At 44.6% G+C, this 19,539-nt stretch overlaps 3 protein-coding genes across 3 annotated transcripts; all 3 read left to right on the top strand.

The window, feature by feature from the left end:
* The first annotated feature begins 2,990 nt into the window (after positions 1-2,990).
* Positions 2,991-7,296, top strand: LOC101752633. Its single transcript, XM_004955306.2, has 7 exons — positions 2,991-3,354; positions 3,447-3,542; positions 4,271-4,311; positions 5,349-5,460; positions 5,897-5,977; positions 6,624-6,824; positions 6,995-7,296. Exons 1-6 carry the CDS (start codon positions 3,124-3,126, stop codon positions 6,687-6,689), a joined length of 627 nt encoding a protein of 208 aa, XP_004955363.1. The 5' UTR covers positions 2,991-3,123; the 3' UTR covers positions 6,690-6,824; positions 6,995-7,296.
* A 5,476-nt stretch (positions 7,297-12,772) lies between these two features.
* Positions 12,773-16,128, top strand: LOC101753043 (putative F-box/FBD/LRR-repeat protein At4g03220). The gene is made up of 3 exons (XM_014804740.2): positions 12,773-13,839; positions 14,562-14,741; positions 15,501-16,128. The coding sequence occupies exons 1-3, from the start codon at positions 12,799-12,801 to the stop codon at positions 15,840-15,842; spliced, it is 1,563 nt and encodes a 520-aa protein (XP_014660226.1). The 5' UTR covers positions 12,773-12,798; the 3' UTR covers positions 15,843-16,128.
* On the top strand, positions 16,073-19,226 carry LOC101783449. The gene is made up of 3 exons (XM_012843511.1): positions 16,073-16,090; positions 16,596-17,207; positions 18,897-19,226. The coding sequence occupies exons 1-3, from the start codon at positions 16,073-16,075 to the stop codon at positions 19,224-19,226; spliced, it is 960 nt and encodes a 319-aa protein (XP_012698965.1).
* Positions 19,227-19,539: the final 313 nt, after the last annotated feature.

The raw sequence follows: 19,539 nt of genomic DNA on the forward strand, positions 1-19,539 counted from the left end.
TTCCGATCTGACCCCCACTTTTTCCCAAATTACGAACAGGTCCTCCCACCACTCTCATAAAGCTATTCGCGAATAAGCCCCTCCACCTCCAAAAGTATTCACAAATATGTCCCTGGTTTATTATCAATCAGTCCTAAACCTCCGTTTAAGCCCCTAACTCATGTTTAACCCGTCATTTCATGTGCCAAACTTCCTCCAATTAATCCCAAATTTCACCACATCATCCTCTGGAATACTTTCGCCGATCCATATCTAAATTTCCCAGAAATAATCTTTCTACCTATTTTCCGTTCGCGTTTTCTGTTCGGAACTCACGGTTAAAAACCGATCTTTCTTTTATTTATTTCTGTGTCCGTTTGTGTGTGACGTAGATCGCGGTTTGCCCGAGGAGGAGCCCGAGGAGAAGTTTGACCGTGAGCCCGAGCCCGAGGACCAGCAGCACGAGCCGGAACTCCCGGAAGGCTTTGAAGACGGCAAGTCCAATCTCACCCTTTGATGCATACTTAATACCTAGTTTTTCAAACACAACCTATTGGCCTGTTTTACAAAATGCATATTGTTTCATCGCAAGACATGGTTGGATAACCACCCCTTGATTGTTATGAACATTCCTTGTTATCCTATGGTTGTCTCTAAATATGATTCGCTCTATTTGGTCGATAGCCACCGCTAGAATGCTTAGGAAATTACTACTTAAATACAATCACCACTACAATGATGTTTTCGGAAAATAAATGTGCGTGTGTGTGTGAGGAAAATGACTTTCTGGGTTCAGGGGAAAAAGGTTGTGTAGACAGGATGGATGGGTATTCCTTGTGTGGGATGCTAGGATGTGGTGCTCGTACCTCGGTGGTTGAGCAATGTCAGGAGATATCCATCTTGTCATGATTAAGGACCGAGTTGATGTGTCATCTTGCCTAATTCCACCATCGTGCAACCACTCGACCGTTGTATGGGCAACGGCTTAGCATAAATCCCACTAGCTGAACTATTAGCCGTTAGGGGTGCTGGTGAGCAACGGGAGCCCATGGAAAAGAAATAAGATCTTGGTGACTTAGGTCCCGGTTACGGTCTCGTGGATGAGCCGTGAACCCCTTGGGTGCTTCCGTGAGGGCTAGCCAGTCTTAGCTAAGGTGGGTAATGGCTTTGTTAGGATCCGCACCGGCACTAAGGTGATCGTGCTGCGGTACCCTACTTGTGGTTAAAGTGTACAACCTCTGCAGAGTTAAAACCTATCCGGGTAGCCGCGTCCACAATATTGGACGAGTTACGGCTTGGTCACATAACTAGCACTTGGGCATGGATGGTGTGTGTGTGTGGGTCAAATTTTTGGAAGAGTCCGGCAGTCGTGCCGTGCGCTATGGCGGACGGGGAGTCCGATAGCGATAAAAACTTGGATCCTTTGTTAGGATCAACCCCACTCCCTGCTCGGTTACTAAAGAAAAGCTTTACAAAAATTTGTTTGAAAACGAACCTATGCATGTGTTGAAAATTTAGCTTTGTTGCAAATAAACTCTAGCCTATCCTTGTTGTATCCTATGCATATACTTGTTTGTAACCCCCTCCGTGGATGGGGTTGGACTTGTTGAGTACGTTTGTACTCACCCTTGCTTCGTTGCTACAGAGGAAGACCCTGACTTCATCGTAGAAGATCTTGAGTAGAGGTTGTGTCCGCACCCAACGCTGCCTGTGGTGTTGGCCTTTCCAAGATGCTGCTGCTGCCGTGTAGTCCTGAGTGCTGTCTTTTGGCAGTAGCTTGGTTAGCCGCTGTTGTTTATTTACTTCTTATCGCTGCATGGCTCTCACGCCCACTCCCTCGGGAGTTGTACGGTAACTGAATTATCTGTCGAATAAATATGTTATCAGCCTCCTGGGACTGATATTTGCATCACATTTAGTCTCTACTTATGTGGGGACGCTTCACGTGGCCCTCCGTTCTCGCATGCATGCACGCAAACGCACTGCATGCATTTCTTGTTGATTCTTCTCCTCTCTCTTCTTCTCTTTCTCTTTCACTCTTGATTAAACGGAGAAGCAAATATTATGTCTATTACAATGTCCAATAACCACAAAATGAAACTAAAAATACATTATCATTACAACATTGAAATCAATTTTTTATGACCTATTGTACAAGGCATGAGCTATTTCATCTCGAAATGCATTCATGTTGCTATCTTCATCTCCTCCTTGGATACGCGTCGGCGGAGGGGGCGCGGTGAGGGAAGGGAGCGGCGGAGGTGCGAGATCCAGACGGGAGTGGAAGAGGAATGGGAGTGGGGGAATCTGATGGCGGCGTGCGTGCGGGAGTGGGAGGAGAGAGAAGGGGTGCGAGAGGGTAACGGGTGGAAATTTGGACGAGGGGGACCACTTTTAGCCCCTCTAGTTCATTTTAGCATCCCTTGAGAGGCTAATGGATTATGGGGGGTTAAAATTTAGCCCCTCCAGTTTAACCTAGGTATTTGGATGAGAAGGGCTAAAATCTGGTTAAAATGGGGGACTAAAGTTTAGCCCCCCTCCCAAACACTTCCTAGTTCTCCTAATTAGCATCTGAAACATTCAATGGGACAATGCAAGAGCTACACTCTAGCCAAGCACCCAAACATGCCGTAAAAACTCCTTGCTCGAAATATGTCGGGCTTACCCTTACCACATGTTTTTCCGGTTATGTTACTTTTGAAACGGAGCATGAGTGAGCACATTTTTCTTTTGAAATGTCAAAAAGTCAGGCAAGCACCTCAAAACTCGTGCGAATCAGAGCAGAAAATGGTCAACTCCTGATGAACCAACCGTACACGAGCTCGCTCGCTCACGTCACGTGCCCCACGCCACGTGTCGAATCGCGTCTGGCCCCCACGCACGCTCTGACAAGCCCATCCTCACTGCACCCTAGCTTCCTGCACCAGGTTTACCAACACCGCAGACCTCCACGATCCGGACCAACACGAGTCCGTGGGCGCAGTCCACGGGCGCTTGGTGCTCCCCTCCGCTTGATACGCTTCGGCTTCCACCTCACGCCTCGCTCCTCCCGCTTCTCGATTCTTCCCTCCCGCTCGCTCCCACCACCCCACCTCGCCGCCCAAGGGGGGATCGGAAAGCACTCCGCGAGCCCGAACCCTAGCCATGTCGAATGGGCCCTCCGCGTCGTCGTCGGCCGTCGCCGGGCCCTCCTCCTCGTCCCCGCCGCAGGCCGGCGGCGGGGACGCGCCCCGCCAGTGCCGCCCCCCGCGCGCCGGCGCCGACCCGCTCCTCATCGTCTGCGGCTGCTTCAGCGTCGCCACGGCCGCCACCGCGCTCCTCTGCGTCGCCGTCAACGTCCTCTCCGCGGTCCAGGCCTTCCGCGCCGGCTCCGATGTAAGCCTATCTGTGCAACCAACTCCCGCATTCGTGAGATTGGCGAGGTGGCGAGCTGAATCCGGGGGAATGCGTGTGTTGTTGGGTTCCAGATATTCGGGGGCATCTTCCGGTGCTACGCGGTGGTGTTCTCGCTCTTCGTCGGCGTCCTCGAGACCGAGTGGGGATTCATCATGAAGTTCTGGAAGGTTTGCGCTCTTCCTCCCCGTTTCTCGATTTGGAATGTGAGAGAGAGCGAATTGGTTGTGCAGTCGTTTTCGAAACTATCTGAGTGATTAAAGTAGAGCCTAATTGGTCACTATCTTAGTGATTATGGAATGTTATGTGATTTATAATATCATCCGATTTAGTCAAATGAGGGGCACTCAGTAGTCTGCGCCACTGTAGCGAGCTTTCTTGCAGTCTGATTGTCTCCTTACTGTGTTTGATATGAGCATTTCTGTCCTTTTCAGTTACCTTACTCGTTAATTTACAAATCTGTCAGTAATTTAACATTTGCAATATATGATTTGATCCGTTTATGGAGATGCCTGATTTGTATATCTAGCACAACATCTGACTGGCTCTGGTTCGGTTTGTAAGCCGTGCTATGGTGTTCAACCTACACACTATTTTCTTGGTATCGTGGAGCATCCGTGGACTTGTGGCATATGGATGCCCAATGTTTCACTTCATTTTAGGCAATTATCATGTTTAGCAGTAAAGATAGTTTTGAAAGTTTAGGTGTTCATTTGTTCTGTTCTGATGTTATTTTTTTCGTAATGTCCTTTAACTGTTTCAGTAAATAAAATTTATTACACTGCCCATTTGTTTTGGAATACTGTGCCAAATTGAGTTTGTTGAGGTTAGCTTAGTATATTTTGATAATTTAACTGGCTTGATGGTTTAGTCACGTTTTTCTTTTTTATGTAATCAGATATTTGAATACTGGCCTGCACGGGGAATGCTACAGATCTTGTAAGTATTCTGGATGAGCATATATTTCACTTGTCCTTTAACTTTGTTTCCAGAACTCAGTACTCAATCTGTGCATATTTATTTGGATGTACAGTTGAGTGAATCGCTTATGCTTGGTGCCCATCCAGATAGTATTACCTTAGATATGGCAGGACACATTTGTTATTCTTTTTTTGCAAGTGATAAAACGAAAACAGAGATTAGAGAAAATTGTAGATGTGATGGTGATACATTGATTTGTATTGTTCAGTTGGTGGTTTCATGTAACAAAAATTTATCCACTTATAAAATCAAGCCAAAACATGCTTTCTCTGGATGAGGTTTGATGATCAACTATAATCATAATTCATTACTTTGAGATGATAAGGTCATAATAGTGTTGTATTAAGATCAGCTATGAGCAACTCTAATCTTCATACATTACTTTGATATTCTCTTATGCCACATACATAGGTGATGTATCAATGTTAGTTACATGCAGTTCTATTACGCTGTCAGTGCATTGTGATCCCCACATGTCCAGGCCTCTCTTGTCTATGTTAGCATGTAATCATGTAATGTTGCAAGAATACTTTTCTGGTTAACCAAATGTGGAATGTAATCTTGGCTTTGCCTGAAACATCTCTCCGGTTCATCTAGGTTTTCCAAAATATAACATAGTTTCAACGAGGGTGATTATGAATGAAAGAATAATGTTACATGTACATATTTGGTTCGATGTTTGAGAATACTGGATGGAAATTTTGCCATTAAGAGTTTGTACCATTAATTCAGAGTAATACTCTTGTTATCCAGCTGGTATTGAGCAGATTGATCTCTTCAGGTTCACATTACAGGCTCTGAAAAGTAAAAGCTTGTGTCAATTACATGCAAGCACTAAGTGCTGATATCATGAGCATTTAAATTTTTAAATTTCTTTCCTTCAAGCAGTGCCCAGGGACACGTGGGAAGAATCCTATTAATTATTCTTGCACATGCTGATTTGAATTACATGCCTGTTCCTCTCTTGATGTCCTTTTACTTTTGGTTCCTGGCAGTGTTGCTGTCATGACGAAGGCATACCCAAGTATTGAAAGGAATGATCTGATTTTGCTCCAGGAGATTGCCAGCTATATGCTTCTTTCATGTGGAGCTGTCTATGTTATCTCGGTAAGAGAGAATTTTGATATTCATGTGTGTTAACGGTCTGTGTAGCTGCCTTAATAATAATGAAATTTTTGACATAACACTGTAAAATGGATGACTAATCTTTAAGAACATTGAGCCATTGGTGCCTCTTAATTTTCAGTCATGTTTTTTTGGGTAAATTATTACAGTAACTACTAACTAACCAATCTTATTTGATCAGCTGTGTAGCATTGTGAACCTGTTGAATACTTGTTGTAAAGGATGAAAATTTCTCATATAAACATGCTAAATATCATCATGATTATTCATTAAATTGTCCTCCCTACCAGCTGTGTCTATCATAGCAAAATACTAGTATGAGCTTGTAATGTGCGATGGAACAGATAGATGGTCAACATTGCATTCTTTTATTGCATTGTCACAGATATCTTTTACCTAAAAAACTTTGAATATGTAGGGGATATTGTGCATTGGTGTGCTAAAACGTTCTAGGCAGCAGAAAGCAACATCACGGGAGCAAGCAGTCAAGGATCTGCATGTAAGTATTTGGTTCATACTTTTAGCTGTGACAGCATGGAATCCTGAGACTGGACTTTCCATGTTTTTGACCCATGTCCCAGTTTGTAAGACACCCTTTATGTAGCCCATGCCTAAATTTGCTTGTGGCTTAGATCGATCTTCCCCATGCAGTTCATCACTGTTCCATAAGATTTTTCTTTTCCTACTTGGTTTGCTTCCCGTGGGACGGTTCAGGAGAATCTGTAGCTGTAGCTGAAAACCAAGTGTAGCACATTAGAAATATAGAAACCTGACATTTAAAAAGGGTGAACCCTTTTCCATCAAAACAGCCGATCACCCTGTTTCATAAAGTTTATGCTTCTTAAAGTTAAAATACCGAGTTATAACTATTTCAACATGTATGACAAGTGAAATGTGTATTCACAAGAGAATTGCATCTTCTTCCAAAAGATAGTACGCAGCCTGCAAAAAAGGAAAAGGAGGATACAAACCATGTTTTTTGGTTGATCATAGCCAGGCAATTTTGTATTGAATAGCATACTGCCAAAATTGCTCCTCTTAGTTTCAAAGTTAAACGTACATCCTAAATGGTACAAGTATAATTGTCCTGGGTCTTCACTACCTGTTGGTCACCGCATTTTCTTTATGTCTGCATGGTATTTCAGGAGCTGGAGAAACGGAGAGAAGAACTTGAGGCGCTGTTAATTGCTGAGCGGTCCGAGCTAGTCTAAAGGCTGACCACAATGATCTAACATCTCTCTTCCAGTGTAGATAACAATCTTTTCTGATGATAGCATACTGCTTGGTGATGGCCATTGATTGTTCATCCATAAGTCAATTCTGAGTGTATCTTCTTTAGTTCCTCTGTAAGTATCAATCCTTGCTATTTGTTTATGCCAAGTTAATAGATTCTAAACTTAATATATCACATTTGACATTTCGCATTATAGTGATACTGCATCAGATCCTTTTTTCTTAATTACTGATACAGAATTATAGATGTTTCTCTTGTTAACAGCATTCTCTTAATTGACAGGTCATGCGGGTTTATGGTTTCAGCTGAACTGTGGGTTTATGGTTTTGGAGCATTGCGTTGATTCATCGCCTGGGAGTATGTTGTTTGAGTTAAGTTACGGGATTTGTGTGTGATGTACAATGCTGACTTCCTGTAAGCTCGTCTTGTGTGTTGCCGAATAGTTCCCCCGAGTTGTGTGTGTGAGTAGGTTCTTTGTTCATGAAGACATGAACCAGGAGTTCAAGCAGCTTCCTCTTTCGACAGATGAATTGTAGTAACTCAATCATCTTTTCATACTTATGATTATGATTTCTTCCATATCATTTTTTTCATACTTATGATTATGATTTATTTATTGCGCTTGGATCGCTAGTTTCATCTTATAAACGGCTTGGTGTTCGTTATAGCAGAAGCATGATCATAGAAAGGTATTATTCGAATCCAATTTATCGCTTTTTTGCACTGTAAAACCTACACCGCTAAATTAATCGTGGTAAAAGAATTGCAAATTCGACTTTCAAATCACGTGCATTTGCCTTGTAAAATGTGGTACGAGGGAGTTACGTTTTCACAAAAAGAATTCAAATAACGTCCTTGCGCTCAGCAACCGGCCCAGACTTATCTACTTGGTGGGCTCTAGCTAGGACGACGAGCAAAAAAAATTCTATGATGGGCCGTAATCTCATCTGGGGGCTCTGAGTATTTATGAAACGGCCCAGTGTGAACCCAAATCACTCCTCCCCGATCTCGCATGGCGCGCAGCGGCGGCGGCGGCGGCGGCAGCGGAATCGCCGCCACGCGCGGGAAGCTATATATCCTCCACCGGTGCCGGCGCCTTAGAGGATCGCCTCAGCGCGCTCCCCGACGACGTCCTCATCCTTCTGCGCCTCGACACCACCGCCGAGGCGACCCGGACCAGCGTCCTCTCCCACCGCTGGCGCGGCGTCTGGACCCTCCTTCCGGAGCTCCACTTCCACCTCGCTACCAATGGCCACCGCATCCGCGAGGTGCTCCTCACCCCTGACGCACCCCCGCCCCTCCTCTGCATCTCCGTCATCGTCGCAGATTCCGCGCCCGATTCGTTGGGGGCCTGGATACCCGAGGCCGCGCGCCGCCTCTCTGGCGATCTTGGCTACTACAACATGTTTCCGGGGATGGAGGAGGAGGAGGAGGAAGCCGGGGAGAGAGGCGCTGTTCAGCTGCCCTGCTTCGAGAACGCCACCGGGATTAACCTCAACCTGGGGTTTCTAGGCCTCGCTCTGCCATTCTCCGGCACATTCGCCCGCCTCATCAAGCTCACGCTCCACCGCGTCCGACTCCATGGCCCGGATGAGCTTGGTGATGTCGTGTCCTCGCAGCGCTGCCCAAGGTTGCAAAAGCTCAGTGTCCGTCACGCCTTTGGCGTGGACAAGCTCATCATCCACTCCGAATCTCTCCTGCAAGTGGATCTGTGGCGTCTGGAAGGGTTACGGCAGCTCACTGTCGTTGCTCCGGCACTCGAGAAATTAAAATTGACCGGATGCTTTTGTCGAGAACAAGAACCAACCAGTAGCCAACATTTCGGCCCCTCAGCTGGTGTTACTGGAGTGGAGGGATTCATATGATCCAAGCTCTGTCCAGCTTGGCAGTTTGGGACAACTGCAACGTCTGAAGACAAACTTCTTTCGTGTATACTGTGAACATGACTCTGGAGACAATCGTGGCGTTCTGAAGCTCTTGCAGCAGTTTCGGTTCATCCTTATTCTTAATATCACACTCCTCTATCTGCAGGTGAGTTTCTCATCTTTAATAACAAGTACCGACCTTTTATTGCAACAAATCTGACTTGGGGGTTCAAGAATATTTGTTTAGTTTTTATGTGTAATTTAGAATAGGCATGGATTATTAAGCCTCTTTAGTAGGTGGAGGTCAAAAGTAGCAGAAACAAAGATGTAGGAAGGGCAATGTGTAGCTTTTGATCCTGATTTGTGGATGATGTGCTTACCACTACCAGTGCATACATAGGAGTAGGAGTACAGTCAGATGATAAAATTAAGTCAATATGATGAAAGAACTTTTTTTTTTCTAGAATACACAGGAGAGCTGCGTATCATTCAATTAAGAAGATAAGTGGAGTTTTACAACGCGGGCCAACCGGGCGCACACACACGGGGGGTGATCACATAAGTCGATTACATGTTCGATCTAAACACCCTAGACAATAGAGTTAAGACGGCTAGGATGGGGCAGTCACCGTACACCCCGGCCAACCTATGTCTACTAAGGACTTTGCCTCTGCTGAGCACCACACTCTAGCTTCCAATGAAATTTCCTCTGTGAGCTGTTGCGGCGTCTTGGGCGATCCCTTACTGAAAACCCTATTGTTACGCTCCTTCCAAATCATCCATGAGACAAGCATAAGGGTGCAGTCCATACCCTTCCTCCTGCCGCTATTAAGTCCCGCACGTTTCAACAACCACCAGTCCATCAGAGCAGTATTTGCAGCCGGGGGGGGGGGGGGGGGGGGGCGGAGGAACGCCTATCAGCTGACCAACAGCAAGCCAAACCTGTTGTGCATAGCAGCAGTGAACAAGAAGGTACGCAGCCATTTCTGGTTGTTGGCTGCAGAGTGTGCAAGCATGATCGCTCTGGAGGCCACGCCGCTTACGACGAGCTACTGTCCAGATCCTTTCCCGGAGGGCCAGCCAAATGAAGAATTTAATTTTGAGAGGAGCCCATGCTTTCCAGATGCCGTAGAAGAAGGATTTGTAAGCGGATCGCGCAGAGTATAGCCCAGAGCTCTCCCACCGCTAGGTTATTCTGTCCTCGACTCCATGTCGCAGCTGGATGTCAGAGACCGCGTGCCACAGCTGAACATATCGGTGTAGGGTCCTCACTGTAGACCGTCCGGCAACATCTTTGATCCATTGTTTCTGGAGCAGTGCATCAGCTACTGTTCTGGTTCTCCTGATCTTAGGCGTGACCAATTGGCAGAGCTCCGGAGCAAGTATGCATGGGGAAGATTGGCCCAACCAATTGTCAGTCCAGAATAGGGCAAGTTTTCCATCCCCCAGCTCCACAGTAATTGATGCCTGGAAGATAGCTAGCAGGTTTAGAACTTCAGGCATGTAAAAGTTTAGAGCCTTAGTTTAGGAAAAGCAGCTTCACCTTAACATCGTGGCCAACCAAGTTTCATAGTTAATACTGTGTCTTAGTGTGGAACGAATTGCTTCTGTTCACAACACTGAAACAAGTGTCCTAAGCAAGGGATGTGATATTTGGGAATTAGTACATGCATCATGTGGGTTTGACAGAGTTATCCTAGAAATAGTGATATGTGAGGATACTGGTGCAAATTGACATTTTTTGTGCTATGCTCACATCAGGAAGTTTATAGAATCTATATGTTTGTATAATGTGAGGGAGTAACTAGCGTGAAATTCACACACTACAAGTGTGCACTAGTCTGTTAATTAGTCACGAGAATATGAACTTGACCTGGGGTGATGACTGATGAGAAAGGGTGGTTAGAACTTGAACAAATATAATTTGTACTCACACAGTATGTATTCTTATTCTCATGTTTCGTAGTTGGGAAGTAACTTAAAAAACTAAAGTGTATTTACAGGGTGTTTGCATGTTTAATATAAATTTGCCAGTTTTGCATGTTTAAATGCAACAATGATTCCGTGTGTGGCAATCAGTTATTTGAAAATATTGGATGTATGGTAACCTCGCCATATGCTTTTTTTTGCTAACTTATTATGAATCGACAGGACATTGTAACGTTCCATACTCAATGGAAGACATAACAATGCTCCCTCACACTATGTTCTTAACCATGGAGATAATGAACAAAGGACACAGTTTTGGACCCAGCACATTTCATATGCTCAGGCTGTGTACTGATATAAGAAGATTGTCGCTGGTGTTACATACCAGTAGAGGTTTGGAGGTAAAGTTATGTTTGTTTCACTATATACTTAAGTGACTAAGAAAATGACTGAAAACGACATAGCATTTCCATTTTTTGTTTTGCAACAAATTTGGCCTGACCTTTGAGACTTGAGAATTTCCATTCTAGGTGTTGGTTTTAAACTGATATTCTGCTAGTCTGCTCCAAAGTTTCTATTGCAAACACATGTTTGGTACATTCTTTGGTAACTTTATAGGTACCGTCCTTCAAACACTGTCATTCTTTTGGAAATAAACGGCACTGTATGGGAGTTGATTGAGTTTTTGCATAGAAAGTCATTTTTTACGGGACAGTACTATTGCGTTAACAGATCAAGTCAACAGAATACTATTGTTTATGGGCTATTGATTTCACAAAACCTAAGGAGTTGTGCAGTTTATATAAAAAAAATCTATGCTTATAGAAACTAAATTTGTGCAGTTAATTTAGCTTCAAGAAAATTAGGAATGCTATTCTTTGGTAAAAAAAAAATATTGATGACATATATCCTAGTGTTTGCTACCCGTTGTACTTGTACTGTTATCTTCTTCCTGATGTCATTTAACAATACCAGGAAGTCTTAGCATGCTACTTGTCCCATATACAGTCTTCATGTCAGTCAGGCTGCAATTGTGATCAACCAACAAACTGGAAGACTGTTTGGAGCTGACGGTGTGGAACTTTTGGAAGTCCTCAGTTTCTTCCTACGCTGAGCTCTGGCAGACAGTCCTCTCACCTATTTCTTCCCCGAGCTCCAAAGGTGGCGGATCTGTGTAGGATGGAGTCCGATCCGGCGGCGTAGATCGGCGGAGCCCCAGTCAAGGGCGGATCCCGGCCGGTGGGGCGGGCCCGAGGAGGCGGCTGGTCTGACTGAGCTGCGCGGTGGCGCACCTTGCCAATGTCCTGGAGCTCGAAAGCTTGACGCGAACTGCGGCACCGCAGAGCTCGGCGCGGGCCGCAGCGTATAGCTTGCGCAGTGTCCTGCTGCTGCTTGGGCTTGGCATCCCGTAAGGAGCTCGCCGTGCAAGCCCGGCCGCCCAAGCCCGTGCCGCTGGCCGCTGCAACAGACGCGATGCCCAGGAGGACAAACCGCGGTGCCAACGAACGAGAACGGAGAACCTCGCCGATCGACAGGCCATGGAGGTAAAATTCCGTGAATCCATGATGAAATTCTGAAGCAAAAGAGTTAACTGTTCTGTTCTATACTAAATTCAATCACTTACATAGCCATGGATCGGACATTGTATTGGAGCGCCTTGGTGTGGTGCGCGTCGTGTTCTTTCTCCAGGCGTCCGTTCTTCCACGGAGTCTGCGACGTTAACAGCATACATGACGGAATGCGATAGCGGTTCATTTTTCCGATGGTATTTCACGTGATGAAGATCGTATTTTCCGGAAACGGCGTTCTTTCAGTGCTACAAAACTAATTTTCCCGGTGTTGATTAGGCTAGCTTCAAAATAATGAACATATTTTTTTTATTTTTATTGGATACATGAAAAAACAAAGGGTTTTTTTTTATGGGACATGTGTGATTCCAAAACTCTGAAGTTCAAGAAAATGCTACCTCGTATACATATATGGGATATACATGCATATAAAATTTCAAAAATGAATTCAACTTAGTTTTAAAAATATGATTTTGACAAATTGTGAAGAAAAATCTTGGGAAAAAACGGTGTAAGGGATGTTTTTTTCTCTCTCTCCATGTTTTATCAATTTTTTATTTATTTCTTATGAAATAAGTTAAATTTGGTTTTAAAAACATTATGCACGTTGTTTTGGCAGGCTGTTGCTTATTCTTTCATCGTTGTATAAAAACGAAAAATAAAATAAGCCCACCAATCCTTCGGGCCCTGAGGCCCAACAGAATCCCTCCCCATCTCCATTTCCATGGAGCAAAGCGGCAGCGAGATCGCGGCCAAGCGCGTGAAGCCCTCCGACGGCGCCGCCGCCGCCGCCGGCGAGGACCTCCTTAGCGCGCTCCCCGACGATGTCCTCGTCCTCATCCTGCTCCGCCTCGGCACCGCCGCCGCCGTCCAGACCAGCTCCCTCTCGCGCCGCTGGCGCCGCGTCTGGGCCCTCCTCCCGGAGCTCCGCTTCCACCTCGCCCCGGACGGCCCCCGCATCCGCGAGCTTCTCGACGCCCCTGAAGCCCCGGAGCTCCGCTGCGTTTCCGTCACCACCGAAGACGCCGCCCCCCACTCCGCGGCGGCCTGGCTTCCCGTCGCCGCGCGCCGCCTCTCCGGGGATCTTGTCTACCACAACGTGGTTCGGGGGAACCACGTCGACGAGGATGATGATGATGATGATGGTGATGAGGAGGAGGCGGAGGAGGCCGGGGTTAGAGGCGACGTTCAGCTGCCCTGCTTCGGGAAGGCCATCAAGATTGTGCTCAACCTAGGGTTTCTCAGCCTCGCCTTGCCGTCCATGGGTATCTTCCCCCGGCTCACCAAGCTCTCCCTGAGTCGGGTCCGGTTCCGTGGCCCATGCGAGCTCGGCAATTTAGTCTCCTCGCCGCGGTGCCCGTGCTTGCAGAAGCTCAAGGTCCATGACTCCAGGGGGCTGCACAATCTCTCCATCCACTCTGAGTCTCTCCTGCAAATTAAGCTGGAGAGCCTTTATTCCTTGCAGCAGCTCACAATTGTGGCACCGGCTCTCCTGGGGTTAGCCGTGACTTTTAGCTTCATTGATGATGATCCGAGTAAACCGATTGCCAACATCTCAGCGCCGCAGCTGGTGTCTTTGACGTGGAGAGATTTGTATGATCCGCGATATGTCCATCTTGGCAATTTGGGACGACTCCAAAAGCTGAACAGCTTTTTTATTGTATATGGGCAACATGCCAGTAGAGATAAGAATCAGTATTGTCTGAGGCTCTTGCAGCAATTTCAGGTCATTCACAGTCTTAAGCTCATGCTCGTGTATCGGAAGGTGAGTGCACATCCTTCTGCTGCAAAGTACTGGAGTCAAGATGTTGGGTAACTTGCTAGCGTGATATTATTGTGACAAAGCTAACTTAGAGTTTAACATGTATTTGATTAGGTATTATGCCCAACTTAGTGTAGGCATTATTCAAGAGTTCAACATTACAACAAGTGCCCTAGTTAAATAATATGGCTTAGGTTGGGGTTCACTTTACATCACTGAAAGAACTGTTCTTACTAAGTATGAGCATAGCATTTGGGAGTTAGTCCATTGCAACATGTGGGGCTAGAAATAATTGTCCCAATAATGGTGTCATTTCAATATTTGAAACTGTGATGCATTGATGCTTGAGGGGAATGTAGATACTTCTAGCCTGATGCGCTAGTATCCTAGTTTTCAATGGTCCATGAACTCTCATTGGTTCTGAGAAAGCGAACATGATCTCTTGAGTGGTTAAAACATGGAAAAGTTATTATTTGTACTTGGACAGTTTGTATTTTTGTTCTCATGCATGTTTTGCTGTTGGGAATTGACTTCACAGCTAAAGCATGTTTATAGATGTTTAGCATACTTAATCTTGATGTGCAATGACAAGTTTTGGATAGGAAATATAAAGTGAACTTGTCAGGTTCTAACGACCTTTTTGCGTGTGGCAATCAGTTATTTGAAGTCTAGATGTCTCTTTATTTCCTGCCTGACCTTTACAATGACCGCTTATGGATTGACAGGACATAGATGACTTTCAATACTTAATGGGAGACATGAAAATGCTTCCTCAAATTACGTTCTTGCAACTGGCTGTATCCAACGAAGGTCATGCTTTTGGAGCCAGCTCATTCCATCTGCTCAGGATGTGTACTGGTCTAAGAAGATTGGTATTTGTGTTACATGACAATAGGAACCTGGAGGTAAAACTCTGTCTGTTTATTCAAGTAACCATGAAGTGACAGAAGGCTATATTGCATTTGCATTTCTTGGCACAATTTGGCTTGATAGTTGAGTTGAGTTTCCCCATTCTAGCTGTTTTAACACTAATACTTTGTGGTTTGTGCCAAGTTGTTGTTTTGCAAGTGCATATATTTATGTATCTTCAAATGACAATACTTTGTTCTGCAAGTCCCAAAGTAGCACCCTTTCCTTGGTAGTAAGTGTTATCCTTTAAAATGCTTTCAGTCTGTTGACACATGTGGCAGTCACTGAAGTTGACTGATAGCAGACAAATCTAGATAACACATTTGGGGGCTTTCATCTGAATATGATGTAGTTTAGCTTAGAATGTTTGAGCTATGAACATTAACCCTCTTTCTGGATGGGGAGAAGTATAGCAGGAATTTTGTGCTAAATACTGGGGACTTCCATCCCAATCCATAGGATCCAAAAAGGTCTTCAAGTTTCCATCGATAGCCTAAGATCAATTATATTCATTTTGTTTATGGGCTATTTATCGTACGACATCTTAGGACTTGTGCAGTTTAACAAATATTGTTTCTGCTGTACAATTCCCTGCACATAACAACCATATTGCTTCAGTAGTTCAGTCACTTGATTTCTAACAAATTAGCAATAACATTCTTTCAAGAAAACTCTGTTGATGACGTATGTTCAGGCATGGCCAAGCTATTTCTGTCTTCTTGATGTCATCTGACAATGGTGCTCCTCGTTCATAGGCGCAGTCTACATGTCCATCAGGCTGCATTTGTGATCAACCAACAAGCTGGAAGACCGAGGGACTTGTGCTGAATCACCTTGAACATGTAACCATTTTTGGCCTGCAAGGAGCTGAGCGTGAAGTTACTTTTGTGAAACAACTGTTCAGTTGGGCGATGGTGCTGAAAAACATTAGAATAACATTCGACTACCAGGTCACTGAAAGCAAGGCCAGAGACTTCTGCCAGGCATTAGCGGGCTTCTCAAGGCCAGAAACGTCTGTGGAATTTCACTTGTTCCGTGATGCGGACAAGAGGTCGGTGTATTTGCTTGCACCAGAAGGCCAAGGCACCGATTTGTGACTGTGGAGCACTGATCGTTCTCTGTTATTGCTTCACTGCTTGTATATCTTTTAGTTTTCCTCTGTATGCCGTAGTCTGCTGCATGTTACTGTTAAAGTTACAAACCATGGAGCGCTGATCGTTCCCTGTTGTTGCCTCACTTCACTTGTGTCTTTTGTTTTTCCTCTGTATGCCGTAGTATGCTGCATGTTAATGTTTTTCCTTATAAGATGATGTAGATCCAGCAGTGGATGATCTCTGTGGATATGGTGATCTGTTGATGTTGAAATGTCACGATATATTCTTATAAGATGTTGCCAGATCAGTAATGTGTAGGGAGATTTCAGGCAATCAAATTGGGAGCTTGTTGGGACATCCAAACGACTACGTCGGCCGCCCGTGTTTAAAAAGAAACCGAATTGCAGTTCTATTTGAGTACTCCATGTAGAAATCTGAGAGCAATTTCGGTGTTTAAAAAGAGACCGTTTTGAGCACAATTGATGCACTTCATAATATCATCCATTCTTTAATTCTTATGCCTACTCTTTTGTTATTGAATTTTTGGCTGAGGGGAAAATATTGCAAAGCTCACTCTTTTGTATTTTGTTATTGTATTGCCCCCATCGCAAAAAAGAAAAACATATATATGATATTTGGAAAGCATGCAAAAATAGAGGGAGGGACATACAAGCATGTAAAATTTCAAAACCGAACTTAGTTTGTAGGAGTAAAATATGAAAATTGGTTAATTGTGAAGGAAAAAAGAGAACTTAGTGTGTTTTTCTCTTCCAAAATCGGGCGTCGGGGGGAAATTCCGTCGGTGGCGACGGCGAGGAAGAGGCCGGGGAAGGAGGGGCCTTTGAGCTGCCCTGCCTCGGGAACGCCACCACGGTCTCCCTCGACCTAGGGTTCCTCGGCCTCGCCGTGCCGCCCGCCGGCGTCTTCGCTCAGCTCACGGAGCTTTCACTGAACCGCGTCCGGTTCCACGGCCCTCTCGAGCTCGGTGACGCCGTCTCCTCGCTGCGGTGCCCATGCTTGCAGAAGCTCAGCGTCGGTGAAGCCCGTGGGCTGGCCAATCTCCCCATCCACTCGGAGCCTCTCCTTCAATTGAGTCTGCTGGCTCTGGTTGGACTGCAACAGCTCACCTTAGTGGCAAAGGCGCTCAAAAAGTTGGCATGGGGTTCCAGCATTACTCGCGGTCGACCTGTCGTCAATATTTCAACCACTCAGCTGGTTTCGCTCGTGTGGTTCGATTCGTACGATCCAACCTCCATCCAGCCTTGCGGCCTGGCACAACTAAAGAAGCTGAGCTGTGCTTTCTGTGTATATGATTCACATGACTCTTGGCGCATTCGTGGTTTTCAGCAGCTCTTGAAAGGGTTTCAGGTCATCCAGAGTCTTCAAATCACTCTTCTATCCCAAGGTGAGTTCAGATCCTTTCTGATGTGGTGCCATGCCACAATCAAAGTAATAACTTGGCAACTTGCTAGCAATATACTATTGTGAGTTGTGACAAAGCTAACTTGGTGTTCAAGAGCCTATTTCTATTCATCACAAACAGATAAAGTGTTTACCAATATAGTATTATGCGTAATTTATGATGGGCGTGAATTATTCGACGACTACATTGGCAGCCCAGCTGACAGTCTTAATTCAGACAAAATAACTTCACTTTAAGCCTTTAACAAAGATGCGAATGTCCAACTTGAGTAAGGAAAATGGTATTCGGCAATCAGCCTAATGCAACCTGTGGGGTTAGACAGATTGTCCTGATAATGGTGAAATTTGAGAATATCCATGTAGAATTTAAGCTTGCTTTAATTTGCTTTTGCTCGTGTCAGGAAGGTGAATGAAATCTTGAATTCTTTATACGTAAACTGAAATACACACACTTGGTGCGGTGGTATCTTAGACTTATTTACGGGGATATGAATTCATTGTGGTGGTGCAAATAGGGACATTAGTGTTGAGAACTTGAGCCATGTTCTTGATTCTAATGGCGTTGCATTTGGTAAAGAATTCACCCTACAGCATGGTTATACTTTGTAGAGAGTATACTTAATCTACGTTCGTGGCTTTGTGCATAAGAATGTTAAGCGAACTTGTTATGTAGCAAATCATTTCTTGTGGTAATCTATTAGAAAATGAATGTCTTCGTTTTGATTCTGATCTATACATGTGATTTATTTTCTGGTGACTTATGAAGAAGCAGAACATTGGTGATTTTCAATACGCGATGGAAGAATTTATAAAGCTCCCCTGTCTTACGTCCTTGGTTATCTTTCTTCGTCACACTGGACACACTTTTGGGGCCAGCAGCTTGTTTCATGTTCTCAGGATGTGTAGAGATATAAGAAAATTGGTGCTGTTGCTACTTGGCCTGGAGGTAAATCAACGTTTGCATATCAAAATACTGACAGAAAGTGACATTTTGCTTGCATGTTTTTGGTGTGCATTATTTAGCCTGATCATTGATATTGTCGTCTTTGATGTTGGTTTGACACAGATGCTTTGCTCCAAACTTTTTCGTTGGAGATAAATGTTTACGTATCTCCTAACAACAATACATTATTTTTTGAGAGTTGGACACTTTTCTTGATAATAAGTGTCATCTTTTAAATACCTTCAGTAGGTTGGGAATAAGTGGGGAGCTGATTGATTTGCTGCATAAGGAGATAGTAAAATGTTTGGGCCATGTGTTGGTCTATTGGGTGTAATCTTGTAGGCATGGAGTCCGGCCAGTTGACAACACAGACATGGGAGAGCGTGCTTTAAGCACTAAGAAGTTTCCTTTGATGACCTATGTCAATTACAGAAATTTAGTTTATGGGCTACTAGTTGCACAATACCTTAGGGGTTGTGCAATATTTAAAAATTCTTGGTGCTGACTGTTCTTGTTGCACACAACAACCATGTCGTGGCAATTAATTGGCTTTCAGCAGATTAATAGTGATAATTTGTTAGAAAAATCTGCTGGTGTATATATCCTGGTGTTTGTACTTTTAGGCTTACTAATTTTCTTTACTTCATGATGTCATTTGGCAATACCTGACGTTGATAACCGCCTCTTTCTAGGAACCATGTGTGTGCCCATCTGACTGTGTTTGTGATCATTCAACGGACTGGAAGACTATGGAACTCACTTTGGGCTGCCTCCAAGAAGTAGCCATTGACATGGAAGGGACTGATCATCAAGTTGCTTTTGTGAAACGACTATTCACTTGGGCGGTGGTGCTGAAAAGGCTGGATATAACTTTCAATCCTTCAATCAGTGAATGCAAGGTCAGAGAGTTGCATCAAACTTTATCAAGCTTTTCTGGGCCAGAAACACGAGTGGAGTTTTACATGTATGAAAGTAGTGACAGCATGAAGTTCTACAGGAAACGATACTGGCTTGCACCGTAAGACCGAGGCACCAGGTTGCGCCTCTAGCATTTGGTTTACATTTTGGTTGCAACCGTGCTGCTGTCTGAACGTTGGGATGCTAGGGTTATAATGCCACCATCCCATGGGTGCATGTTGTGGGCGCTATGAATTTTCATATGTATGGTGGTCTCTATGTTCTATGTCGTGTTTGCATATGGAGCTTTAGTCGCTCTTGTAGTTTGAAGCCCAAGCTGTGCTGTTTCATGCACGGTTGCAATAATGCTTCCTATCACCAGCATTTTATGCTGTAAACATGTGATTCCATTGCAAAAACGATATCTGCAGTACATGG

This window comes from Setaria italica, chromosome II (assembly GCF_000263155.2).
Source record: "Setaria italica strain Yugu1 chromosome II, Setaria_italica_v2.0, whole genome shotgun sequence".
Lineage (NCBI taxonomy): Eukaryota > Viridiplantae > Streptophyta > Magnoliopsida > Poales > Poaceae > Setaria > Setaria italica.